Source organism: Anabrus simplex, chromosome 3 (assembly GCF_040414725.1).
Source record: "Anabrus simplex isolate iqAnaSimp1 chromosome 3, ASM4041472v1, whole genome shotgun sequence".
In the NCBI taxonomy this organism is placed as follows: domain Eukaryota; kingdom Metazoa; phylum Arthropoda; class Insecta; order Orthoptera; family Tettigoniidae; genus Anabrus; species Anabrus simplex.
This window is the reverse complement of record NC_090267.1, coordinates 321,766,026-321,791,237: the sequence shown is the minus strand read 5'-3', so window position 1 is coordinate 321,791,237 and position 25,212 is coordinate 321,766,026. Positions and strand designations below refer to the sequence as shown.

Sequence of the window (25,212 nt, the reverse complement as noted above, 5' to 3'; positions counted from 1 at the left end):
TTCATAAACATAAAACTCACATCCTGCTGCTCTGATATTCCCCCACCACCACCACCACCACCATTTTTTGCTTCAATGAAGCCATGTAACTTAACTTTCCCCATGAAAAATATTTACTAACAAGCTCCACAATGGTTGGGGTCAGACTGTGCGTAGCAGTGGCCCTTTCTGATTGTTAAGGTAGACATTCATTCTTGCGACAAGCCAACGAATTGAATGTGCGGCTCTTAATCGTCACAAAAATGTATGCAAATATTCAGTCAAAAATAAGAGGTGGAGTAAATACGGTAGCGTTGATTTCTCGGCAGAATTGTTTACTTTAGCAAAGTGAATTTTCTACAGTTCTTAGGCACACCCATCGTGTACTGCTCTGATATTCCCCCACCACCACCACCACCACCACCATTTTTTGCTTCAATGAAGCCATGTAACTTAACTTTCCCCATGAAAAATATTTACTAACAAGCTCCACAATGGTTGGGGTCAGACTGTGCGTAGCAGTGGCCCTTTCTGATTGTTAAGGTAGACATTCATTCTTGCGACAAGCCAACGAATTGAATGTGCGGCTCTTAATCGTCACAAAAATGTATGCAAATATTCAGTCAAAAATAAGAGGTGGAGTAAATACGGTAGCGTTGATTTCTCGGCAGAATTGTTTACTTTAGCAAAGTGAATTTTCTACAGTTCTTAGGCACACCCATCGTGTATTAGTATTATTATTGCTATCAGGCCTGCATTAGCTTATGATATTTACTATCTGATGCATTAAACATTAACTCAGTTTACTGAACTACTTTATTTACTGCTTATCTTGTTTCTACTGCTTTATCTATCGCCTTTAATTATTTTTTCTCCAATAATGAAGCATTTTATTCATCACTGTGAGGTCTCTACTAATATTACATTAGATTCATATAATATTAGTTAACCAAGATCTTAGCTCATGGGTTTGGGCAATTCATTTATGTAGAATTACTCCATTTACTCAGTTAATTTTTTGTCACAACATGGGACTTCCTATACAGTGTCAACAGAAGTGAACTTCCATCAAAAAAATTTTCAAAGATACACTGAAATTTGTGAACTACACAGCTGAGTGGAGAATTTTTGTGGGAGGTTGACCTGTCTTATTCTGGAATGCTGTAGTTGAAGTTATTCCACAGCACAGAACAGCACACAAAACTTATGAAGTGAAAAAATGCAGTTACATTATTCATAACTGAACTGATAATTTTGTAGAGAATTTTAACTACAATGCTTATGCATAACTTCCAAAGAAATCACAAAAAAATCAGCATATTTTACAAGTCTCTACTGACTTCCTTCTCATTTCCTACCTAATGTACAATGGAACCTTTTACAAAAGGACTAGCAACATTTTCTGAACCAATATACCTCATAAGGTAAGAATTTCAAGTGACATTCTAAGAAGATACTCAAATGCATTTTGCTGATTTGTAAAAACAAAGTAAATATGTGAGTGTGTGAGTATGTGTATGTATTATAACTGAATGTATCGCATAGTTCTACATGGAGATGTATACAAATCTCATCTCTGCATGAGTGTGAGAGTGAGTAGTGTCACTTGCATAGTAAATGTGTCTCATCCACAAGGAAGTTTTTAAACATCAACAACTTAACAAGGATAGAAGAAATGACAGAAAAATTAAAAATGGATCAAAATTATGCTCCTAGCTTACTGCTTGACCAGAATAATTACTACCAAATTTTTAAATCCATATTTAATGTTAAGCTGTCTTCTGACTATCCAAGTCAACAGTTAGCAAATATCAATAAAAGAATTTAGACTATACCTTATGCAACACAAATTATCACCTAATATTAAAATGATGCTGTATACCTGTTATCCTTTCATTATCCCTCTCCTTTCTTAACATTAGAGTAAGAAGTAAGAAACTAGACATGCCTGTATTGCAGCGAGCAAGAGGTAATGAAGCAATTCGTGTCCATGTCTTCGCTTCTGGATCATACATCTCCACTGTGGCCAATTCAGTGGTACCATTACTACCACCTACAGCATATACCCGTCCCTTCACAACAGCGATGTTGAAACGGCCTCGTGCTTCTTTCATGGGTGCTAGAGTAACCCACAGGTTGGAACCAGGATCATATGACTCAACATTTCGCAGGCATTCAGCACGGTCATAGCCACCTAAATATAAGATATCATTGTAATACACCTTTCAGGATCAGACTCTTCCAATTTGAAATACTGTACATAGTAAACATGGTGATCAAGTGTCAGTTTCTCTTTTATAGTTTGACTCCAATTTTAAGAAAGCTTATTTCTAACATTTCTACACTTATATATGACTATAAATTTACACTTTTCAATATATAGTTGAATGTAATTTATACCGGGTGGGCAAAATAAAACTGGCTCGGAAAATATTTACACTGGGACTGACCCGGGATTGAGCCTTGCTAATGATCACAGAAGGTGCTGGAAATTACCTCATCTGAAGAAATGAAAAACTGAGGATCCTAAGTCCTGACTCCACTTATTCAGAAACCACAGGCAGAACTCTAAGTTTGTTTGATGCTTTAACACATGCACAACAGTAAATTCTTAAGGATTCAGAAGCACGGCCCTTTTTGATAATATTTCGACATGACAATCTCTTAATTCCCACTTGCACAGATAAACAGCACTGATATTTTGACTTCATTCTAAGCTTTCCTTCACTCAAGCAATGTTTTCTGGCGTTCGAACACTTTTCCAATAGTTAAGGATTTTATTCACTACAGAGCCTGTTTCACGCTATTTTGCCATGAAGTTTTGCATTGCAGACTTTGCTGGAGGTTTTGCCGAAATACTTCCAGTCTTCAACTCTGTCGCAAACAGTTCCGCACAGGTTTCCCACGAGTCGTGCTTCAATGCAACACTTTACAATGAACATGCAGTTTTATCGTGAGCACCATCTTATGTTTATTCAACTGATCACTAAACACGTCCGCTCCTCGCACTCGCTCGCACGTAATGACACCGCGACTTACTCGGGAGATGCGCATGTACAGACATGACAGTAACCGATTGGTGCATTGTAATCATGGTTTCCAGCATCTCCTGTAATGGACAGTTCTCCCACCCCGTATGTGATGCATATTTGAAAGAACGAACAACATTATTCTTTACCCAACACATACTTAACATGCACACACTTTGGTTCAATTGTACTATGACAATCAATTCAGAGAAAATTTCACAGAACTGTTTTATGAAGGAGGGGGAGGGGGAAATTCTAACAACCATTTATTAATATTCTTTCATTTATACAAGGTAATACAAAATATGCAAGCTATTTGACTAAGTGTGATGATAAAACTTCTATGGAAGTTAGTTATATGGAATGTAGCATACTAGAACTCTTTGGATATACATTTAATGTCCTTTGACTTATTGTTAACCTTATTCACTTATTACACAACAGTCTCATAACTATATGCTGAGATTTGTTTAATAAAACCTACGAAGAGCTCAACAGTCATTCCTAACCCTTTTTTTTAACAATTTATTAAATAAATTTAATGGATCACCACCTGAAAGTAACTGTACTCGACTTGGATCCAGATTCGCCAACAGCCACAACTCGCTGGAATCACTGGTCCCAAATGTTCCAAAACTTCCCAAGAGAATTTCCGGTAGACAGAAAGAGCGAAAGCTGTCTGCTAATAAACTATATATCTCCTGTAGTCTACGAACACGCAAGTTCTTGCCGTTCTTATAATGGTGCAATATCTATCCTTAAGACCTGACGTGACGAAAAGTAAATAATAACTCTCCAGTTGAGGATAATGTCCTTCCTCCCGATTCCACAGTGGCATTACCGCTCTCTAAATGCAACTTTTGTGGTTTACGTTAGCATCCCAGGAGCAAATGCCCTGTCAAGGATTCCGTTTGCAATTCCTGTGGAAAACATGGACACTGGGCTACAGTGTGTAGGTCTACCCAGGTTAAACCCAGCAAATTACAACAAACTGCCCTATTGTCAGTAACCACTTCGTGCTCTATATCTTCTCAAATATCAAAGATTAAGAGAGGCGTGATGATTAACGGGCATTCTATTTCGGGCATGCTTGACTCTGGTAGTGATCCAAGCTTTATAGACAACCATATCACTCAAGAAATGAATTTAAAAATTCACCCTACCTCTGTAGAAGTGGGTCCTGCTTCTACCACACACAAATCACTGGTCAATGTACTGAAGATATTAGAATGTGTGGACACTATTATTCAAAAATAGTATTGTCAGTCCTGCCTAACCTCTGTTGTGATCTGATAATTGGTCGTGACTTAATGAAGATGCACTCCTCTGTCCAGTTCGACTTCGGAGGTTCCAAAGCCCCTCTCCGTATTTGTGGACTAGCGGCAGCCAAAGTTAAGCCTGCTGAACTATTTTCTAACTTATCGCCTGATTGTAAACTACTACTACTACTACTACTACTACTACTACTTCCATTCTCTTTTCCAGATTCTCTCTGGGTAGAGTAGTGTACCAAAGCCCTCCACCTTACTCGATCTTTCCACCATTCCTCTTCTAGTACTTTATTGCTATTTGCAATACAGTCCACAACAGAGCTCCTCCATCTCATTCTAGGATGTCCCCTAAGCCTCTTTCCAGTTTCTGTATCCATGAATGTTCTCTTTGGTATTCTCACTCCTGGCATTCTCATCATGTGTCCTAACCATTTTAGTTTTGCTATATCGATCTCTTCTTGAAGTTTAAACACTCCCACGCTTCTCCTTATTTCCTCATTTCGTATTCTATCTCGTCTTGCCTTTTTCTGTATGCTCCTCAAGAACCTCATTTCAGCTGCTTGTATCTTACTTTGGTTCCGTTTGGTTAACGGAAGCATAGGTCAGTACAGGTTTATAATAGGACGAGTATAAAAACCTTGCACTTCATTGGCACATTTTTGTTCCGTACAATGTCTCTCGCACACTGGTATGAACTTGCAGACTGCTGTATTCTTAAATCAATTTCTCCATCCAAATTTCCATCTTGTGACATCACAATGTCCAAATATTTTAAAAAGTTCACTAATTCAAGAGGTTCATATCCTATTTTTATCACTCCCCTGGATTTTCGGTTTCCTCTCGTCATGATCAAAGTCTTGCTTTTCGCACTACTAATCTTCATTCCATAATTTCTTATCTCCTCATTCCATAAACCAAGTTGTGTCTGTACTTCCTATTCATTATCTCCCCAAACTACAATGTGATCAGCAAAGAACATAGACTTTACTTGCTTGCCTATCATCATCTCCTTGATATTATGTAGAATTCTATCCATGATGATAATGAAGAGTAAGGCTGATCTTGATGATGATGATGATGCTTGTTGTTTAAAGGGGCCTAACATCGAAGGTCATCGGCCCCCTTCCCTATTTTAAGCCTGTCTCAACTCTGAACCATTCAGTTTGACCCACTTTGGTTCTAACACAACTTTTGCAATTTTGATACAATGCTATTACCATCTGCATTGCTTCATTCCCAATCTGTGACTCTGTCAATGTTTTCCATACCAATTTCCTTGGGACACTGTCATATGCCTTTTCAATATCTAGAAACGTTACTACCATGTCCTTTCTATATTCCCAATACCTTTCCATCATTTGACGCAATGTAAATATTGGGTCAAATGGGGACCTGCCTCTTCTGAATCCATACCGGTGTTCTCCCAATTTTCCCTTCACTCTGCCTCTTATTCATTTATCCAAGATTCTTTTAAGGATCTTAGCTTTATGAGGTATCAGCATCACTCCTCTGCAATTTTGACATTGCTTCCCGTCTCCTTTCTTGAAAATTGGTATAATGACCCCTTTTGCCCACTCTTTTGGAACATTCTTCTCTCTCCATATCACTCTGAAGAGTCAATACAACCACTGTAGACCAACTGCTCCTGCTGCTATTATCATTTGTATGATGACCTCATCAATTCCAGCTGCCTTGCCTCATTTCATTCTTTTAGTGGCCCACTCATTCTCTGCCATGGACACCTTGTTTTCCTTATCTTCCATCTGCACTAAATCTGGTTCTTTGATTTCTACTTGTACCGAGGTATTTTGCACGTTGTGAAGTATTTTCCCCACCTCTTCAATATATACTGCTTCTGTGTCAACACTTCCTCCTGTTCATTTTTAATGAAGTTAGCATCTTCACCTGGGTTTTTCTTCTTTTTAATGCGCTGGAATAAGATCTTTTTGCTTCTGGTGGTATCATCTTGCAGAGATTCAGTGAATTTTTGCCAGCATTTCTGTTTCTCTTCTTGAACCACCTTAGAGCACTCCTCCTTGCAGTGCCTGTATTCTGTTCTGTTTCTCACCCATCTTTTCCAAGCCTGTTTCTTCCTTTTAACTATATCTTTTACCCTGTCATTCCACCAGGGCGTTTCTTGATCTTTCTTCCTTCCTGATATTCTTCCACAGGTCTTTTCTGCAGACTCCACCACGACCGTTTTGAAGTATGCCCATTCTTCTTCGACCCATCCGATGTCTTCCTTCTGCAATTTCCACACCCTTAGCTTTCTCTGCCTAATCTGTCATCTTTTGTACCTTTCCCATCTTTAACTTAGCTATCACAACTCTGATCTCCTTCGAAAGATTCACTTGGGAGGGCTGTTACATCTACCAAAATTTTCCTGTTACCTTTCTTGACTAAAATGTAATCTATCAGAGTTTTGATTTTGTTATCCCAACTATATCTTGTTTTCTTCTGAATGATTTTCTTTCTAAACCATGTGTTACCAGTGATCAGCTCATTTCTTCTACAAAAGTCTACCAAAATATCTCCAGCCTTGTTTCTCTTCCCATATCCAAATGGACCCATAATCTCTTCATCTCCTTTTCTTTCCTGACCTACTTGGACATTTATGTCTCCTATGATCACAACTTGTTTGTCCTGTATATGGCGTATCAGATATTCAAGGTATTCCTGTAGATCCATATCTGCATTTCCTGTTTGTGGAGCATACCCTTGAATTATATCTAACACCAGTTTCAAGTCTCAATCTGACCTTAATCAACCTGTCATTTATGTTTTCCACCAATTCTAGGTATTCCTTTTTATGTTTTTTATGAGACCTACACCATTTTTGGCTTCTCTTCCTCCACTACATTATAAGGTGTATGCTTTCTTTAGTTTCCTTTCACCTTTTCCTTTGGTCTCGCTGATTCCCAGCAATGCTATATTTTTGTCACTACATTGGCGGTCGCTATCTTGATGTATTTGATACTAAACCTATAGTTGTTAAATCTTGTCGCTATTGATTCGAAATTCATTGCAGCTGAAATTGAAAAACTACTGAAGGAAGGTGTAATTGAGAGGAGTATTTCCCCTTTGAGAGCTCAGGTACATGTCGCATCGACATCTAATCATAAATGTTGCATGGTCTTGTACTATTAATTTCACACCCTTTTGGATGCCTACCCCCTTCCACAAAACAATATAATTACACAGGTGGCAAGATATGAAGTTTTCAGTACCAGTGATTTACGTAGTGCTTACTATCAGGTACCCATCCCTGAGCACGATCGCCCCTTCACTGCTTTCGAGACTTGTGGAAAATTGTTCCAGTTCACCAAGATATCACTGGGTGTGATAAATGGAGTAGCAGCATTCCAGAGAGTCATTGACGAGATCATTTAAGCTGAAGGTCTTACGGATATCTACGCTTACCTAGATTATGTCACAGTATGTCAAGATGAACACTATGTGAACCTCGATAAATTCCTTAAAGCTGCCCTGAAGTGTAATCTAACATTCAACTCTGAGAAAAGCTACTTCTCACAATGCATCAGACTCTTGGGATATACAATCAGTAAGACTATTAGGCCTGATCCTGATCGACTGAAACTGCTCAGAGACTATTCTATTCCATGTGACCACCTATCTCTTAAGGGACCACTTGGCATTTTCTCATGTGTTCTCACATTATTCGCCCTTCGTATCAAACTTTTTGGCAAAAATTCAACCTCTGTGCCAAGCCTCACTACCTCTATCTGCCACTGCTGTTAAAGCTTTTGAAGATATCAAGTCTGCTATAGAAAATGCCACGTTTGGTAGCATAGACACTGGAAGACCCTGAAGAGGATAAGAAGTGGAATGCCTAGAACCAAGGCTACACTTAAAAGATGGGGTTACACAGAATGCAGACTGCAACTGAAATTCAAGACCTTTAGCATCTATTTCACTGTCCAAACTGCCCTGTGGAAATCCAAATTGAAGACTTTATTAGTCAGTGATAAAGCTATTGTGGCTGCTTCATACTGGAGCACTTTCAACATTTGAGGATAGTTGGATACGATCAACACAAAGACAAGGAAAGAATTCCATGATCATGGAAAATCAAGCAGAAGCTGGCATAAGCATTTACAAGCCAAAAAAAAAAAAAAAAAAAAAAAGAATGTGGTATTTGCTTTTGTCACAAGACTGGAAATATATCTCAGCTTGAATAAGTGTAACACATCCAGCAGAAAGGCCTGGCTGGAGAACAAAATGATGATGATGCTTGTTGTTTAAAGCGGCCTAACATCTAGGCCATCTGCCTCTAATGGTGCGAAATGAGATGAAATGTGGTGACAAATTAAAAGTGAATGATAATCCACCGACCAGAATTCAAAACATGAGGACGAAGAATGAATGGATGGATATGAATTTAAAACAATCGGTGGATCCGACCTGCAATGCCTCAAATTCACAGAAACTGACATGAAGGAATAGTGTTACTGATCAAGGGACTGCTTCTATAGCACGAAACTGAATCAAGGATGCTTGTAGTCTAAAGGGGTCCAAAATCCAAGTCATCTGCCCTTCATAATAGTACTTACCGCTAGAAAAGTAGGACCATGGTATTTGTCATGTTGCAGTACTAATCAAAAATAGAGTAGACTCGCAGTATTCCACACATTATGGTACTACTCACAGGTAATGAAATTCGCACATGTAATACAGACCTATGGTATTTCGCACATTGCAGCGCCATTTACAGGCAACGCAAACATATGGTGTTCATCACATAACGTATTAACCACAGGCACCCCGCACTATCCCGTAGTGTTCATATAGTGCGTACTAATCATAGGCAAGGCAGAACCATGGTGTCGGTCATATAGTGATACTAATCACAGGTACGGTACTGTAAAAGCATGCAACACACTCTGTTGCTACTAACCACAAACCTACTTTGTACCAAACATAGTGGTACTACACGCAAGTAAAAGCGACCCATGGTGTTCCCCACATGGTGGTACTACTTACAAGTAGTCTCATGGTTCTAATTTGATCATCCCTTGGTTGCTCTTTTTAGTCCCCTCTTATGATAGGCAGGGGATACCGTGGGTGTATCCTATGTCTGCGGCCCTCAGCTACATGAGGTAAGAACAAAAACTGAAAGATAAACAACTACTATAGTCAAAGGAAGGCTCTTGTGCTACCAATGGGCTTACAAATAGTCCATTTCTAAATGCTGGTGCTGTGTATTTCAAAAACAAATTAACTACCGGTATTGCTTATTTTACTGTTCATGCCTTAACTACTTACAACACTACTTTGAAATGATTCAATGAAATTGCAGTGAATTTGAAGGCTCCAGTGTTTGAATTATTTATTTTTACTTATATGACAGAGGTACTCAAAAGGACAAAGAAAAACACCATTTAAGAATTTTCTCTCATGAATGATTCTACGAACACCATTTTTATCTGGTGCACTCCTGAAATTAGCAGTGGAGAGCAAGACAGAAATAACACAAATATTTCACACGCAGATGGTGAGCAACTCTGTTCACACTACCATTAAAAACAAATTGAAAAACAGAACAATTATCTTCCAAGGCAGTATGCAGTGGCAGCCGACCAAATAATGATCAAGCCTTGCCCTAATCCAGTTAAGGAAGTTGATCATACTCTTTTAAAAGACTACACTCACAAAAACCTGCAATTCGACCCAGTATATCACCAAATGACTATGGGTGCTGATTTATGAGTTCTGAAGTACCCAAGTGATAGACATTGAGAACAAGGTTTCATCTGAGGAGGATTTTCAGCCATTTCCATGAGGTTAAATTTGAGCCGCCTCAGTTGTTTGGGAAGCCACTGAAAGCAACACGAAATATTGGCACCTACAGGAACTGAAAATGTTGCGTCATAAGGACGATCAGCAATTCTATAACAACCTGACTTTTGTGAAGTGATGTGTTGCAACAGAAATGAAATATGAGCAACTATTTGTGTGAATTATTTTTTTCTGAGAACTAAATACTGCATTCCATTTTGTTCACACTGTGTACATAAGCACATTTAATTATTAAATCAAAGAATTTACAAACATTTTTATTTAAAGCAATGCTGCAAAACTACCATTATTATACCCTTTTAACCAAAGGCATTACTATGTATGTGCTCTAACCCTCAAAATATTTCCATTAAGAGTTACTTGCAATGAGCAAAGCATTCTTAAGATAAACATGAATGAAAGTTTTAATTTTCTGAAATATATTTTGCAACATTCCTAGTGTTTACAGACTGAGTAAAACCATTCCTCCCTAACAGAAATAAATGAGGTAAACTTACCACATACTAAGAGGGAGCCATTCAGGTTAGCACAGCCCACAGCACATTTCACAGAGCTCATGTTGGCCATCACACAATACAAATCAGGCTTCTCTTCACTGGCTGGACGGCTTGCAACAGGTGTTGCAACAGGTGATGGTGTTGATGGCTGATTGAGGCGCAGCATTACAGACATAGTAGCCAGATTACCACCCACAGTCACCAGTGACAGGAATGTGTGTTCTAAAACAAAAATTATTTAAATCCTCTGAATCAAGTTAATGCAGTAAAATGTACCAAAGGATAGTCAATATATTATGGAAGCAATAGAAGAACAGACACAGTAATTAACAGGGAAGGAATTGCAGGGTCACATGCGAACAAAGAGATTTATGAAAAATTATCAAGTAAATATTTGCCTAATTTTGTAATTCAAGTTCTATTCTTACAGCTCATAAGAATAAAATGCCATCAGGAGGGTAGGGGCCATCAAATTTTGGAAATTGGAAGAAACTACAGAGAATATTATGAACGGAGAGGGGGTTGGGTGTTACTAACCAAGCTTAAGTGACAGTGCTTAGGCTTTCACAGCCATCGTCATGAAAACGCAAGTTTCTCAAATTTGTAGGCTCCAGTGCAGTGGTCTATTACGAGTTTTACAGATACCAGAGCTAATGGATCCTTGAAAATAACAAATGTAGTTTTCACTGAAACTTTGGGAACTACACACCCCACAGAACCATGTCCTACAAGCCTCAACAATGTCTTATTAACATGTTCAGGTAACCACAGTGCATTTCCACTTTATGTACTAGTAAACTGGTAAACAAGACGTACCCCCAACTTTGGTTGCTGAAATGAGATTCCAATTGTACTCCTCTTGCTGTTCAGTTCGCTCATTGATATCACGAGAGTAAATAATAACTCGTGGTTTGGCAGGCTGCAGCTGATTCTTGCGGCGAGACTGCAAAAGAAACAATATGAGTACCTCAAAGTTATTAACAGCTAGAATTTCTGATAAATATGAATGACTGAACCTTACTTTTGGATTTCTCTGAGTCTTCTTAGCCATCTTTTTATAATCCTGTACAATCTCAGAATCACTCAGATCACCTGTAGGAAGTTCAGAACAATCCTGTAGAGAATTGTCCAGAGCCAAGTACAGCAAGTAAGTCTGAAATTTAAAAACAAATGGTTAACTCAACAGGTTCATTCACCAGCACAATTAGCATGGTTCCAAAAAGAAGAAATCTAGTCTTATAAACTGTCACAGTTTAACGAAGAAGAAAATAGTCCTGTAGCTCTGTAATTCATCCCCGACATGATTCAAACAATACATTAGGCTTAACTCACTTTCTCAGTCAGTTCCTCCAAAGGAATATTATCCTCTTCATACCGACGTTGCACCCATTCCAGTGCCAACTGACACACAGAATCTCCCTTCACAAGAGACATTTCCTGACGAGTTTGATTCAATACTTCCACACGAACACAGGGCAGTGAGAGCAAGATTTTAGATTTTGAGACCGTATCGAACTGCAAATAAAAAGATAATTGTATTATTATTAATAATCAACAACAATGAGGAGGAAATGGGCTTGAACAGATAACAAAAACAAATGGGCGGAATGCAGAGTAACTTTAATCAGCAAAATCACAACAAGTGACATGGTGTATGTTAGGCATGAAAATACGTTAAATGAGACATATGCAAAGATTTGGTCACTAGAGAACTTAACATGGGGTTTCTCAAAGTAATCTGCCACCTAATGGGTACAATTTTTTTTTTTTCCTTAGGCAAATTTACATATCAGTAGTACATATTTCACCTATAATAATAAAAAGAAGTGTGTGTGCGCACGCGTGTGATGCCCAGGCAAATCTACGGCACACAGAGATCTGAATATTTTTAATGTAGGCTTATTGGTCGATAAATATTTATACAGGTAAAGATCTGTTTATATTACTTTTAATCGTTTTATTCATTTATCTGATATTCATTTTATTCATTAAAATGTCAGAATAATACGAGGATTTCAGTATATCAGCAATAAAACAGGAACTGTATTTTCTTTCAACTAACTTAACCTCGTATTTTATCATTTTATATTTTATTCAGAGGAAACGTAAAACAGATAAACAAGGAATAGTAAACTGAGGGAGCTGGCCATGCGGTTAGGGGCACACATCAGTGAGCTTGCATTCAGAAGATAGTGGGCTCAAACTCCACTGTCGGCAGCCCTGAACATAGTTTTCAGTGGTTTACCATTTTCACACCAGGTTAATGCTGGGGTTTTACCTTAGTTAAGGCCACGGCCGCTTCCTTCGAACTCCCAGCCCCTTCCTATCCCACTGTCGTCGTAAAACCCATCTGTGTCTGTGCGACGTAAAGACAATTTTGTTAAAAAAAAAAAAGGAATACATATAGCAACCAAGATGCTATTTTAAGTCCAAGCCGTAAGAAGCTATTTTCATTCTGTCAGTGTTATCCAGAATTGTTTGTGTGTATGTGTGCAATGCCCAGCCAAATCTATGGGACGTAGAGATCTGAAAGTTTTAACATACGTGGACACAGCATTTCACCGATCACTCATGGCTGTATCAAAAGAGTGATTTCTGCTTCAAGAAATGAAGCTGTCAGCGCCATCAGCAAGCAACTTTTGCGTTAGATGCTATTAAATCGTAATTGAATTAATAAACAGGCGAAGCCGCAGGCATATGCTAGTTTAGTAACTAAACATCAGCTACAACGTGTTTAGGTGATATAAACAAAGAGTACAAAAACACATTCTTCTCATATTATTCTTAAAACATTCAAAACACCATAAAAACTTCGACTTTGTTAAGCTTTGAAGAGGATGAGGGAGCAGAAGGGTGGGCGACTTTTTTTTTTAAATATGTGGATGTTATCGTGAGTGTTGGTCCGGCTCCATCGACAAATGGTTAGCGTGCTGGCCTCTGGTCACAGGGATCCTCCCGGGTTCAATTCCCGGCAGGGTCAGAAATTTTAACAATCACTGGTAAATTTCGCTGGCACGGGGGCTGGGTGTATGCGTCTTCATCATCATTATTTCATCCTCATCACAACGCGCAGGTTACCTTCACCTGGCGAGCCGAACTGTCCTCTGACACTCCCAGCACAAAGCCATACGCCATTTCATTTCATTGTAAGTGTTTTGGCAATAAGTTTTTAATATAAGACTAGATATAGTTAATTTTGTTTACCTCCTTCCCCCTCCCCATTTCAAGGCTTAAAGTAAAGGTTTTTATGGTGTTGTGAATGTTTTAAGACTAATATGAGAAGAATATATTTTAATACCCTTTAATGATGTCACCTAAACACACTGTTGTTGATGTTTAAACAAAACATGTACTACTGAAATGTAAATTTTCCTCAGGCAAAATATTGTACCAATTAGCTCATTGGTTTAGAAAATACACTGTATAATACATTGGTATGGACCACAAGTTCATAGTTTGAACCTCTTTTGTAACTCAAAACGGAAAGGTGCAAATTGTTAGTGAATGCAACATGCAATAATTACTCCAGCCTTAGCAAGCCCAGCCTGCAAAGGAAACCACGCCCTGTTAGTTGAGCTGCCTTGAAGTGGGCCTCATGACGTAACAAGCCTAGATTCTCTCTACAGTGCGGTCGCACAAGGCGAGCTAGCTTAGCTGGCAAATACACGTAAGAACCCAGTCATCAAGCCCGAAACTGTTCATCTCTACAGTGCAGTCTACAGTAATATTTTGGATGTGTTTGGTATGAAACTGAGGGATTTAAAGATTTAATTGCTGTAAGTAGGGAAGATATCTAATAATATTGTATACCAAATAAGGAATAGGTCATCTCAACTATTTCACACTCTCCCAGGATGCTAATACAGAGAAGAAAATCTAATCAAGGTGAAAAAAAAGTGCGATCACAGTTTCCATCTATAGTATTCAGTATAAAGGAAGAGTACACTAAATATTACTAATTTAGCACTATTTTAGAACAACTACCAGCTCAAAGTAGGTAACAGTGATGAAAATTTTAAGAAAGACTGCTGCAATAAACTGGTGGAAATAACAGCAGGAGGATTCTTTGAATAAGGAGATAAAGACTGAATACTCGAAGTCATGCATACTGAATAGCAATGGATGATAAGGTTATCCCCGGTAAAATGAGAATAACAATGCACAAGGTTAATGGGCTTTGAGACAATGGTTAGAAAATTTTGCACCCCTCTGACTATAGTGACACAACACAAAAAATTTCAATATTTAGTTATGAATTGCCCCATATGCAAAAATTATCACTTTCGATCTAGAAAACTGTCAAGTGTACATCCTGTCCTTCTTGTGAAAAATCACAAATGCTTTTATACCACTTCAGTATACTGAACATTGTCAATCAAGAATATTGACACTTCTTAGTTGTGATTTATTTAATTGAAACTCTGAAAATGTGTAATATATTGTTGGGATCTATAATTTTGACCATAATGCCCACAATGGGTTCGTATTAACTAACCAATGTTATGTATTAAGGGTCTGCCTTGTCAATTCAATACCTAATTTATTGTGTAATACATACTGATGTACAAATACAGGTTTCCAGAATATAAACAATTCTCTTCAAGTTCTGGTTAATATCACTTAAGCACATTAGACCTGTTAAAAATTGTACAATCTAACATAAAACTGTACACAAACGATCTCCTGTTAAATATACATTAAAAATTCAAACGTGAATAAACATTCATGTGTCATGATCCTATATAAATATTGTCTGAAAGTTTGTATTGTATTTTTCAAATTTCAAATACTGTTTTTGTATGACTACTGTGCGAGCTTCATATTCCAAACATCCTTCATTGGCTTCTTATTGTTCCTCTGAACCAAATGAATCAACACTACTCAGATCAACTGAATCAACACTACCTGGATTTTAACCAGAAGCAGAAAAGGAGAATGCTTTTATATTCTTGAGAAAAGGAATTGTATATCAATATGTGTTAAAGCAATAAATTAGGTATTGTACTGTACTGTACTGTACTGTACTGACACGGCAGATCCTTAGTATGCAACACCAATATCGTCTGTGCGCCTAAAAAACACTGATCATATTTCAGTTTAGAACTATGACCAGAAATGTTCTGTTATCTAAGGTTCAGTATTGCATGAACTATTTCAATGAATTTTCGTTCTAAGTGATACATGTGTTGCAGGACAGTATTTCTCCCCTCAACAGTGTCATAATGGTATTTCGAGGTACAATAACGATATGCTAAATTTTATCACGTAGAAACAGTCTGATAAAATATTATCCTTTATTTGATAGGGTGTTCTAAACTTTTAAACTTGTTTTCTCAGAAACTTTCATTTTTGAGTTTTGTCACTATTCTTGTGGAGGTGCGATTTATTTAATAGTTTCAAGGTAAGAGACATGAAAGCGGAAGATACCTCCATGTTAACAGTGAATCCAGAATTATGGAGATAAATGGTTCACAGAAGTTAGCAAACTGGATGATGAAATGTAACAGTCCATAATAAAATTGAATAATTGCGTACAGTATATGGATACAAAGCACTAACAAAACCAGCAACTTCCTCTCAGAACAGGGATACAGACTGTTTAAATATAAAAATGAAACCATGACATCTAAATACAACAGATTACAAACCTCTCGAGCAATGAAGGAATCCACTTGTTCCATGAAGTTTTTGTTCCTGGAAATCCCTGGTAATGAACGTGTCTCAATGCAGTTTTCTATACTCAGATGTTTGATCAAGTATCGTGCGCATTCACGAACCACACGCTCCATCTTCAGATGCCAAGCAGCTAGATATACAGCCTTCACTTGATGATGTTTCACCTCCAACCTAAGTAATGATACTCAATGGCATTTCTCAGTTCGAATAATAGGTACTTCACTTCTGAAGTTAATACAATTCTATCAATATTCATGTAGGAACAAATTACAGGCAATTACATTGTCAATGTCTAGTTGCTTGCTGAATTCTTCTTTCTACCACAATAAGGATGATCATCCAAATAAAGTTCGAAAAGATTATAACGACAGTTAAAATTTTTAGACACCCTTTCTCTTTGGGAGCCAATTACAGCTCTCTGAAAGAAACCAATATGCAATATGTTTAGAGTGACCATATTTTCTAAGTCCGAATGGATCATTTCAGTTGTTTGAAAACACCCCCACTCTTTCCCTGTCCTCTCAGGATTGACCCCGAAATTAAGCATGCTTTACTTTCATTATTATAATTATGTATTTACCTTGAAAATGAACACTTAAAATATCATAGTTTGAATCAAAATTATTACAATAACTAAAAAGAAAAAGAAACATTAAACATCTAAGTTTTTAACAGTTAGTTTCTTTCTATTTAGAGATAAGATTTCTTTGTAGATGGTAAAACTTATTTCTGCACATACAGAAACCAGTGGGGCAAACTTCTTATTTACTTGGAAAGGCAACTGTGTTGATCTTCCTAAAACAAATGGGTTTAAATATTTGGAATCAGTCATTGTTTCAGATTGTGAAACACCGTCGGAAACACGGAATAGAGTAAATGCAGCCTGGACAAAGTGGCACCATGTTACGGGAGTCCTTTTCGACCGAAGATCCCGTTGTACTTGAAATCAAAGAATGGCTGTTCGTCCTGTAGCACTATACGGGGCACAATGCTGGTCAATCACAAAAAGACATGAACAACATCTTGATGGCATGGAAATGAGGATGCTTCGATGGCCTCTGGGAAACTGTATATATTTGACCATGTAAGGAACCAGGATGTCAGAGCAGCATTTGGAGTGGCTCCAATTACTGACAAAATACAGGAGACTCTTCTAAGATGGTTCCAAAGGTGGCACTAGATTTGAACCCCGAGGGCTGTTGACCACGGGTACGGCCAAGGAAGAGATGGCTCGACACACTACGGGAGGACATGTGCTTGTTGGGCATTACTCCAGATAATGCCAAGGATCAGAAGCAATGGAAAGCTAAGTGCAGAAAAGCGGACCCTGCAATTACACAGGATAAATGCTAGGGAGGAGAGGATATAAGGTGCTCTCAAAAGCACTTCAGACCAGACTAGTGGTACCAATACATCACCAACTTAGTGAATACCAAGATGGTTAGGAAAGGAAAATCATGCATAGGGCAGATATGGAGTTTGGAAAGAGACATGGAAAATTACACCTCAAAAGATCTGGCAGTAGTCTTTGTAGATTTCCAGAAAGCATATGATTCAAGCAACTGTGAAGTTATAATTGACATTTTGAGTCAATTTGGATTGGATGACAAAACAAGGGAAATTGTAAAGCAGACCCTAACACTCACTTGCTCTAAAGTAAAATTCATGGGTGAATTTTCTGAGGTGTTTGAAATTAAAACAGGAATAAGGTGGGACAGTGGACTATCACAGACTAACTACGTTTTGGTGAAGGTTAACCGTGAATGGGGACAAAGAACTTCACAAGAAAGGTTTACTTAACTAAGTATACATTGGAGGTTCAAAGAACAGTGTAAAGAACAATGGTCTAGCTTTTGTTGATGATTTAGCGATCCTCTCTAGAAACAGATGCAGCTGTAGAACAGAAAAATATTTTGAAACAAGCAGAAAAGGCTGGACTTAGGATTTTCTTTGAAAAAACCAAGTACTTGACTAACATCCTCACATTTTCACAACAACAAACAAGGTATGATAAGACTGAAAAACAGCTTCAAATCTGTGAGATTGTGCAGATGGGATCCAATGAAAAAGCTAAAAACAGCAGGTGAGATAGGAAGGCCTCAGCATATAGCAAAAGTTGCAACTTGTTAATTAAAAAAAAAAAAAACATGCATTTCATTGCAAGCTAAATTCAGACATTACAACATAGTGATTAAAACAGACTGTTTCTAAGGAAGTGAATGCCTTTGATTTACTGAAAAGGCTGGTCTGAGAGCAGCAGAGAAGTTTGAGAGGAAGATCCTTCGAAAGATAATGGGCCCAAAGATTGTCGCTGGACAATACAGGTTGCAAGGATGAGTGAAATTATATCAGAAAACCAAACAACTGACTGAATCCATTAAGAAATGATGACAAGTTCTATGGTCACCTATTTAAAATGGATGACAAGCAGTTGACTAAGAAAATTTTTGGTATACTCAATAGCAGATTTAACACTTGTGAAACATGGTTCAGGGAGGTCAGGAAGGATCTGAAAAGAATTAGACTAAATCAAACAGACATTGCTAACACAACCAAGTAACAACAGCAGATCAATAACTTCAAGGGTTTAAGGGCTTTCATGAAGCACAACAGCAGGTGGACAGCAGCAAGGAGACAGGCTACCAGAGAGAGTAATCCACCAGCTGTAAAAATCATATAACCACATTTCTGTTGAGAATATTGTAGTGTAGATATGGTATATAAAATAGTATCTTGCCTGCTATATTCGTATGTATCTATTAGAGCGTAGTAGGATAAAAATAGTACCGTAAAGTGGGGTAACTTTGGCCATACAGGGTAACTTCAGCCACTGACGAATAGCAACACTTATTTTCTTCTGCCTCCTATACTGAAAAAGATGAACCACTTGCAACAACTAAAATGCACATACAATAGAGTACTCTTATCACCACTCGGTAGTCCAAAGAACACTGGCGGGCTCATTGTTGAGTCAATCGATTTTTTTCGCAGCCACAACTATTGTCTTGTCTGGTAACAGCAGAAAACAAACTATTCTCCAGCCCCAGCATTCAATTCTCCATTCCAGTGGTTTATAGGGTCAAAATATACCATATTTACTCGTGTATTAGACCCCCTCGCCTATTAGACCCCCCCGGCTTTTTGAGACCAAGAGAATGGAAAAAAATAAATCTCGCATATTAGACCCCGTAACGAAATTCAGCTGAGACCAATAAACTATTCCACTTCGAAGCGGGTACTACAAACTGTACTGCAGCTCTGATGACGTCGTACAAATGTGTGTACAAGTTTGCGCACATTTTCTTGAGCCCTCAGCTGCCTTTTGCCAGATCGGCACAATCGGAGGTGACAGCTTTATCTGCGACAGCCACTACAGCAGTACGGTACAAGCATCACAGAATATTGTCCGAGTTCGTAGGTGGATTAGCGTAAACGGAGAAATAGGCCTACTACTTTTTTATTCTCGACTTTCCAACTACAGACTATCACAGTACGTGTTGGGCCGTTTCACAGTTCTTTATAAGAGCTAGAGCAACAAAGATGGAGTCTCTGCGATCAATATGTCAAATAAAATACATTTAACGTCGTCGATCAGTTACGGTAATGGCAGCGTATAGAAGGCGCAGAAAAAAATGACAGATGGACATTATTTGAAACCATTATTCAAGAAAAAAAATGCTCATCATTTATTATCTAATCTAACTTCGAGGTGTTAAGAAGACGTAAAACTCATTTTATAAGGAATTATCCAGCGGAGCTGTATACAAGGGATTGGAAACGAAGATTAATTCCCGACTACACGCTAATTTGCGGAAATCAAGATTTAAACGCCGCGGGAGATTTAATACGTGAACAAGAAGAGATAATACAATACAAAAGATATACTACAGTGGAACTACGTCACGCAGTGACGCAAGCCCTTGGTGAAATTATCCCGATACCGTTTAACCTTGAAAGACACCTACGGACCAGTGATTGAATGCATTTAGGCTAATAAAAGACGGCGGAAAGAAATTTATTTTTAAATCAGAATATACCGAACATCTGTATTAGAGAATTTTGAACTATTTATTGGGTCAACAGTACCCCAGTAAAACCAATGCAATTTGAGCAACGCAAGAGCTATAGTAATTGGAAGATGTCAGCAATGAGTCAAATATTCTGTCATCGTTCTGTTCCATACGCACGAGTCTTCACCATGGGTCTGTAAGGAAGCAAGGCGATGCTGCTTGGATCCTGACGAGGCGAGACGATGTTGGCTGTCCCGGATGACCAGTGATCGATGTTGAGAAGCTACGATGTACCCGACCACTTGTGGAGGAACCAGATGACGAGATCCTAGTCTCAGATGACCGGAGGAGGAAGCGCCGAGACCATCTTGAGCAAAGCTAAGTCCATTATCCAAGTCGTTTTCGTAAGTAAGAATAAATCATTTCTTTTATTGCTTGTTAATACTTGTTTGTGCGAACACTGTGCGTAGATAAACATCTAGCGGAATTGATTGGAAGTAGGTACTCATCCGTATGAAACGTCAATTCCATTTGTAGGCGTGGTCACCAAGTGATTTCCCGATCGTAATGTTTTCCAGAGATATGTGAGGAGAGATCGCTAAAGTTATTATTATTATTATCAGTGATGTGTAAAGAGTGAAGTTTGCATTAATACCTGCGTGTACTAAATTTAAGCAACGTCAATCTGTTCGAGATCATGCATAGGATGTGTGTTATGAAGGAATGGCAGTAGACTACTCCAAGTTCACGTTAAAATTTGGCACTGTGACTGTAGTAAATAATGTAGGCATTTTAGTAATGTCACGGCACGTTGATGTGCAAGTAAAGGCAATGATTTACATGATGAAGTGATTATGTGGCTTTATATGAAATATGAGTAATAATTGACGCGTCATGGATATGATTTAGAGTTGTTGATGATGTATGATGGTTGTAGTTATTGTTTCTTCGAGAGAGATAGTCATAGTTGTATGAAGTAAGGTCCCGTGACTTCAAATGTTGTGACTGGGGGTCACTGATTTCTCGCCAATTCCACTCAATGATTCTGAAGCCTACGCATTTTTACCTAGTTCAGGACATGATCTCAAGACGTGTACTGCAGTGTTTTCTTTTATCCATATTAGGTTACCTAGATAAGCATATATGTGCTCTGGATAGGATTTGAGCCTTCACTGATTTACTTAGGATGATCTTGAAAACTCTCACTGAATATAATTACATTTCTGTATAAATTTCAACCTATAGACTGATCACTGGTGACCTAGATTTTCAAAGAAGAATCATTTTTCTTTTAGCTGGAGGTAGTGTCATACGATTAAATAGATTTTCCATTGGTAGTATGTGTTATTATAACTCTGTATGACCAGTGTGGTGACGTTTCTTGCTACTTCGTACGCACGTAGTCTAATGTCAATAAGACAAGGTCATATTACCTTAAGTTCATGAATTAAATCTTAAGAAAATGTTACTTATAGGGCGATTACGGCTTACAATGGACGTAGCTTAGCTCATGATGTGTAACACAAGGAAATATGAGTGACTAAGAAGCAAATAAATAGGCAGAGATGAATGTTTAAAATGTAAACATATACGTGTGTACTTGTCAAAACAATGCAAGAAGAACTTTATAATAGCCGTGTTGATAGTCTTAAAACTGCTATCAGACAATCAATCAGTGAAAATTTAAGGAATGTAACAGTTTTTAGAGTAGGTATCAGGTGTTAATTACCAGAATCTAATGCGATTTCCAAGAATAATTGACTTAAACGACTGGAACTCCATTTCTTGACTGAACATTAGCTCAGAAATTCCATGTGCGATTCTTTATTTCTCAAAGGAATACCACTAGAAAGACTGTAAATAATAGTTAGTAGGATTTTTTTTTTTTTTGGGATGCATCCTATATTTTTAATGTACTTAATCTTAATGTTTATTTTCTTGCCAAGAAGGCACTTGTAAATACCATTAGCTGTGTTCAAGTTCATTTATTTAGTCATCACCCAACTCGGTAGGTGAATTGCAAGAGAAGGAAAAGGTAGCTTTTTCAAGAATCTTCCAAGAAGTTACATGTAATTTATACTGACAATTGAGGATTTCGGAGATGAATGACTTTTAAGAAAAGAAGCAATTTAAGCCGAGAAGGCATTCATTTAGGTGGAAGTCGAAAGATGTGATTTCTTTAAAAGTTGTAGAAGGACATGAATTATTGGATTGACAAAGAGTCACTCATTACAAGAGCTTCTCCGTTAGTAAAGACTCGAGATAATTTCTTGAATATTTTATTTAATATTTGAATAAATATGGAATAGTGAAACCTAAATACTCTTTCTCTGTGTTCTTAGAATAAGGATTAGTTGTAAGACCGTAGTAGTAACAAGCGACGACGATTTCCATAAGAATTAATGAGAATGGTACCTAACTAGATACGAGTAAGAGACGTCTTTCTGCGTTAGTTAGAGACTACCGTTGGTCGACCTGGACGTTTTTCTGTTACGGAACTCACACCCGTAGAACTTAGTTACCAGATTTATTGAAGTTAGAGCTAGTCAGGATCTCTTGTGTCCTTGCCTGGACGCGGGAACGGCGCAGTGTGTCTGTGTCTTGGAAAATTGCCAACATGTCAGAAAATACGGTGGCGAGTATTCCTCCGTAGACTCGCAATCGGCCATCAGTGAATGAATTGAGACTTAAAATGTCCCGTAAAAGCTGATATAATCAGTACTTGTGACACAAATGGCGGTTTATGAAAATATGCTTTGAATTCTTAACCTTATATATGTCAATATGACGAACTTTGTTACTGTTGGTTCCATTGCCCGCTGGTTGGCCTCCCTGCAGGAAGAGAGGCAGAAGTGAAACTCTCCACTCACCGCAGCTTTCTACACTGAGAGAGCTCAAGGTTCGTCCGTCCGACCCGCCCGATTCAAGCTCACACCAAAATCGTGTGATACGTCTGTCTTATAGTTAAGAGATGTCTATTTCCGTAGCTTTAGCACTATTAGCTGCCGATACGGTTTGCGATCTTGAACACTTTCATCAGTAATTTGTGTTTTTTAAATTGTTATATTACTTCTAGTCTTCATCTCTCTAGGATAGCGTAGTTCACAGCATTAGTGCAATAACGTAGTTTTTTATGCGTTTAATAGTTTATTGTAGCTGTAGTTTTATTGATATTTGTGTGTTGGTTAGTGTATCTAGTTCTGTGTGTACAATGTCTCGTTTATTCCGGGAAATACACGTGGCAAGAAAGTTACTTGAGTCTCGGATCAGTGGAGTGTTTCTTTTGTACACCATAACCTCCCTTAACTGTAAGTACCGTAATTTGTTATTTCCTCACTCTCTTTTATTCTTGTATTCTCATTTTAGTGCCGGATGTTGTTAGTAAGTGTATATTTTGTGAATTTATTTTACCTCATGAATAATTATCTTTTGGAGTACAGTATTACATTTTATGCGGGCTGTGCGCCGCGGTCGTATTGCATCAGCTGAGTGTTGGTAACGTAGGTACGACGATGCTCGCGTGTTTCCCGAACTATCAAATACAACTGACAGTGACAAATGACTGGCCATTAAGTTCTTTTTCATTATTTTGTGTTAACATTGCTTAATACGGTAAATAAAAGTGATTGATTATATTTAAAATATATGTAGGCCTAAAAGTCATGTTCACCATTGTCTTTTTAAATTTATAAATTTTCGAACGAAAATAGCCAGTAAAACGCAGAATACATTCATAAGTTTATTAAAGAATAGTGTAGAATGTTTACGTGTACAATTTATAGCCTAGAAGTCATGTGTTCACTGCACGAAATTTGACGTTATCGCATATTGGACCCCCCTTCGCATTTTTTGACTGTAAAAGTGGAAAAAAAAAGGGGTCTAATACGCGAGTAAATACGGTAAGTATGTCTGGTAACTTATCAACACAATTTTTATTAAAATAGGTTTTTCAGGGAAATAGCTTTGTGATAAACATTGTCCTCTTCTGCAGCAACTTAGGCCATGCCATGAACATACAGGAAAATATCACGCAGCCGCAGGTATTGTAGTTACAATCTTGTTTACTTCAAGAACGAAGTTAATCCTGACGGGGAAGAGAAAGACCGTTCCCATTTTCGATGATAAATAGACGGATATCAGTTGACATGGACGATACACATTTAAGAACTTGATTGACGGTCCAGATATTTTCCAATTTAAAAGACAGTGTATTATGAGGACAGTCTGCAAGAATGCTTCCTTTCTGACCTCCTTTTCTCTCCATACAAACGGGCTTTATGATTTCTGTACCGTTTCTTTTTTTATCTTTTGTACCATTACAAATATTTATGCAATGCAACATGTAATTTGTAATGTCATACAAAGCTTGTATGCTTAGGCTAAATAAAATACTTTCTTCTTCTTTGGGGAAAATGTGAATTGGATTACTATACATCTCTTTCACTACAAATCATTTTAATTTGTTTGCGATTGTTGATACTGAGCATTCTGCAGGTTTTTAAAAAAACATTCACACTGGCCGAAGTAACACTCCACATCGAAGAAAACTTTGTTTCTTGAGTTATTTTTATGGCGGCCAAAGTTACCCCAAAACATGAGGTGACTCCGGCCATGGAATAAATGTGGTTCCGTAACAATATTCATTCAAAACACATTCATTACACCCAGAATGCCCTTCCCAACTAAGCCACCTGGTTTCTCACCTTACAATAACAGAAATGTATTACAGACAAGTTATGAAGACTGAAGAAGTTAACAGCATCAAATCTCAAATTGTGCAGATGGGATCCAATGAAAGAGAAGCCAACAACAGTAAATGTATCTACTGCATGCAGTAACATCCCTAAAAGTAACATTCCTAGAAAGCTGTAAACTTTTTGATGATTTATCTACAACAAGCTAACATCTTGCTGTGATTCAGTCTTTCTCAATT

At 37.8% G+C, this 25,212-nt stretch overlaps 1 protein-coding gene across 3 annotated transcripts in view; it reads right to left on the bottom strand.

Moving 5' to 3' along the window:
- LOC136866305 (influenza virus NS1A-binding protein homolog) overlaps positions 1-25,212 on the bottom strand; it is a 361,110-nt gene that overhangs the window by 49,462 nt on the left and 286,436 nt on the right. For all 3 annotated transcript variants that reach the window (XM_067143147.2, XM_068226692.1, XM_067143148.2), the window contains 6 exons: positions 16,242-16,440; positions 11,926-12,108; positions 11,615-11,746; positions 11,410-11,536; positions 10,594-10,815; positions 1,928-2,173 (listed from right to left, as the gene is read on the bottom strand). In XM_067143147.2, the coding sequence (XP_066999248.1) occupies positions 1,928-2,173; positions 10,594-10,815; positions 11,410-11,536; positions 11,615-11,746; positions 11,926-12,108; positions 16,242-16,440 (1,109 nt within the window). The remainder of the gene's footprint in view (positions 1-1,927; positions 2,174-10,593; positions 10,816-11,409; positions 11,537-11,614; positions 11,747-11,925; positions 12,109-16,241; positions 16,441-25,212) is intronic.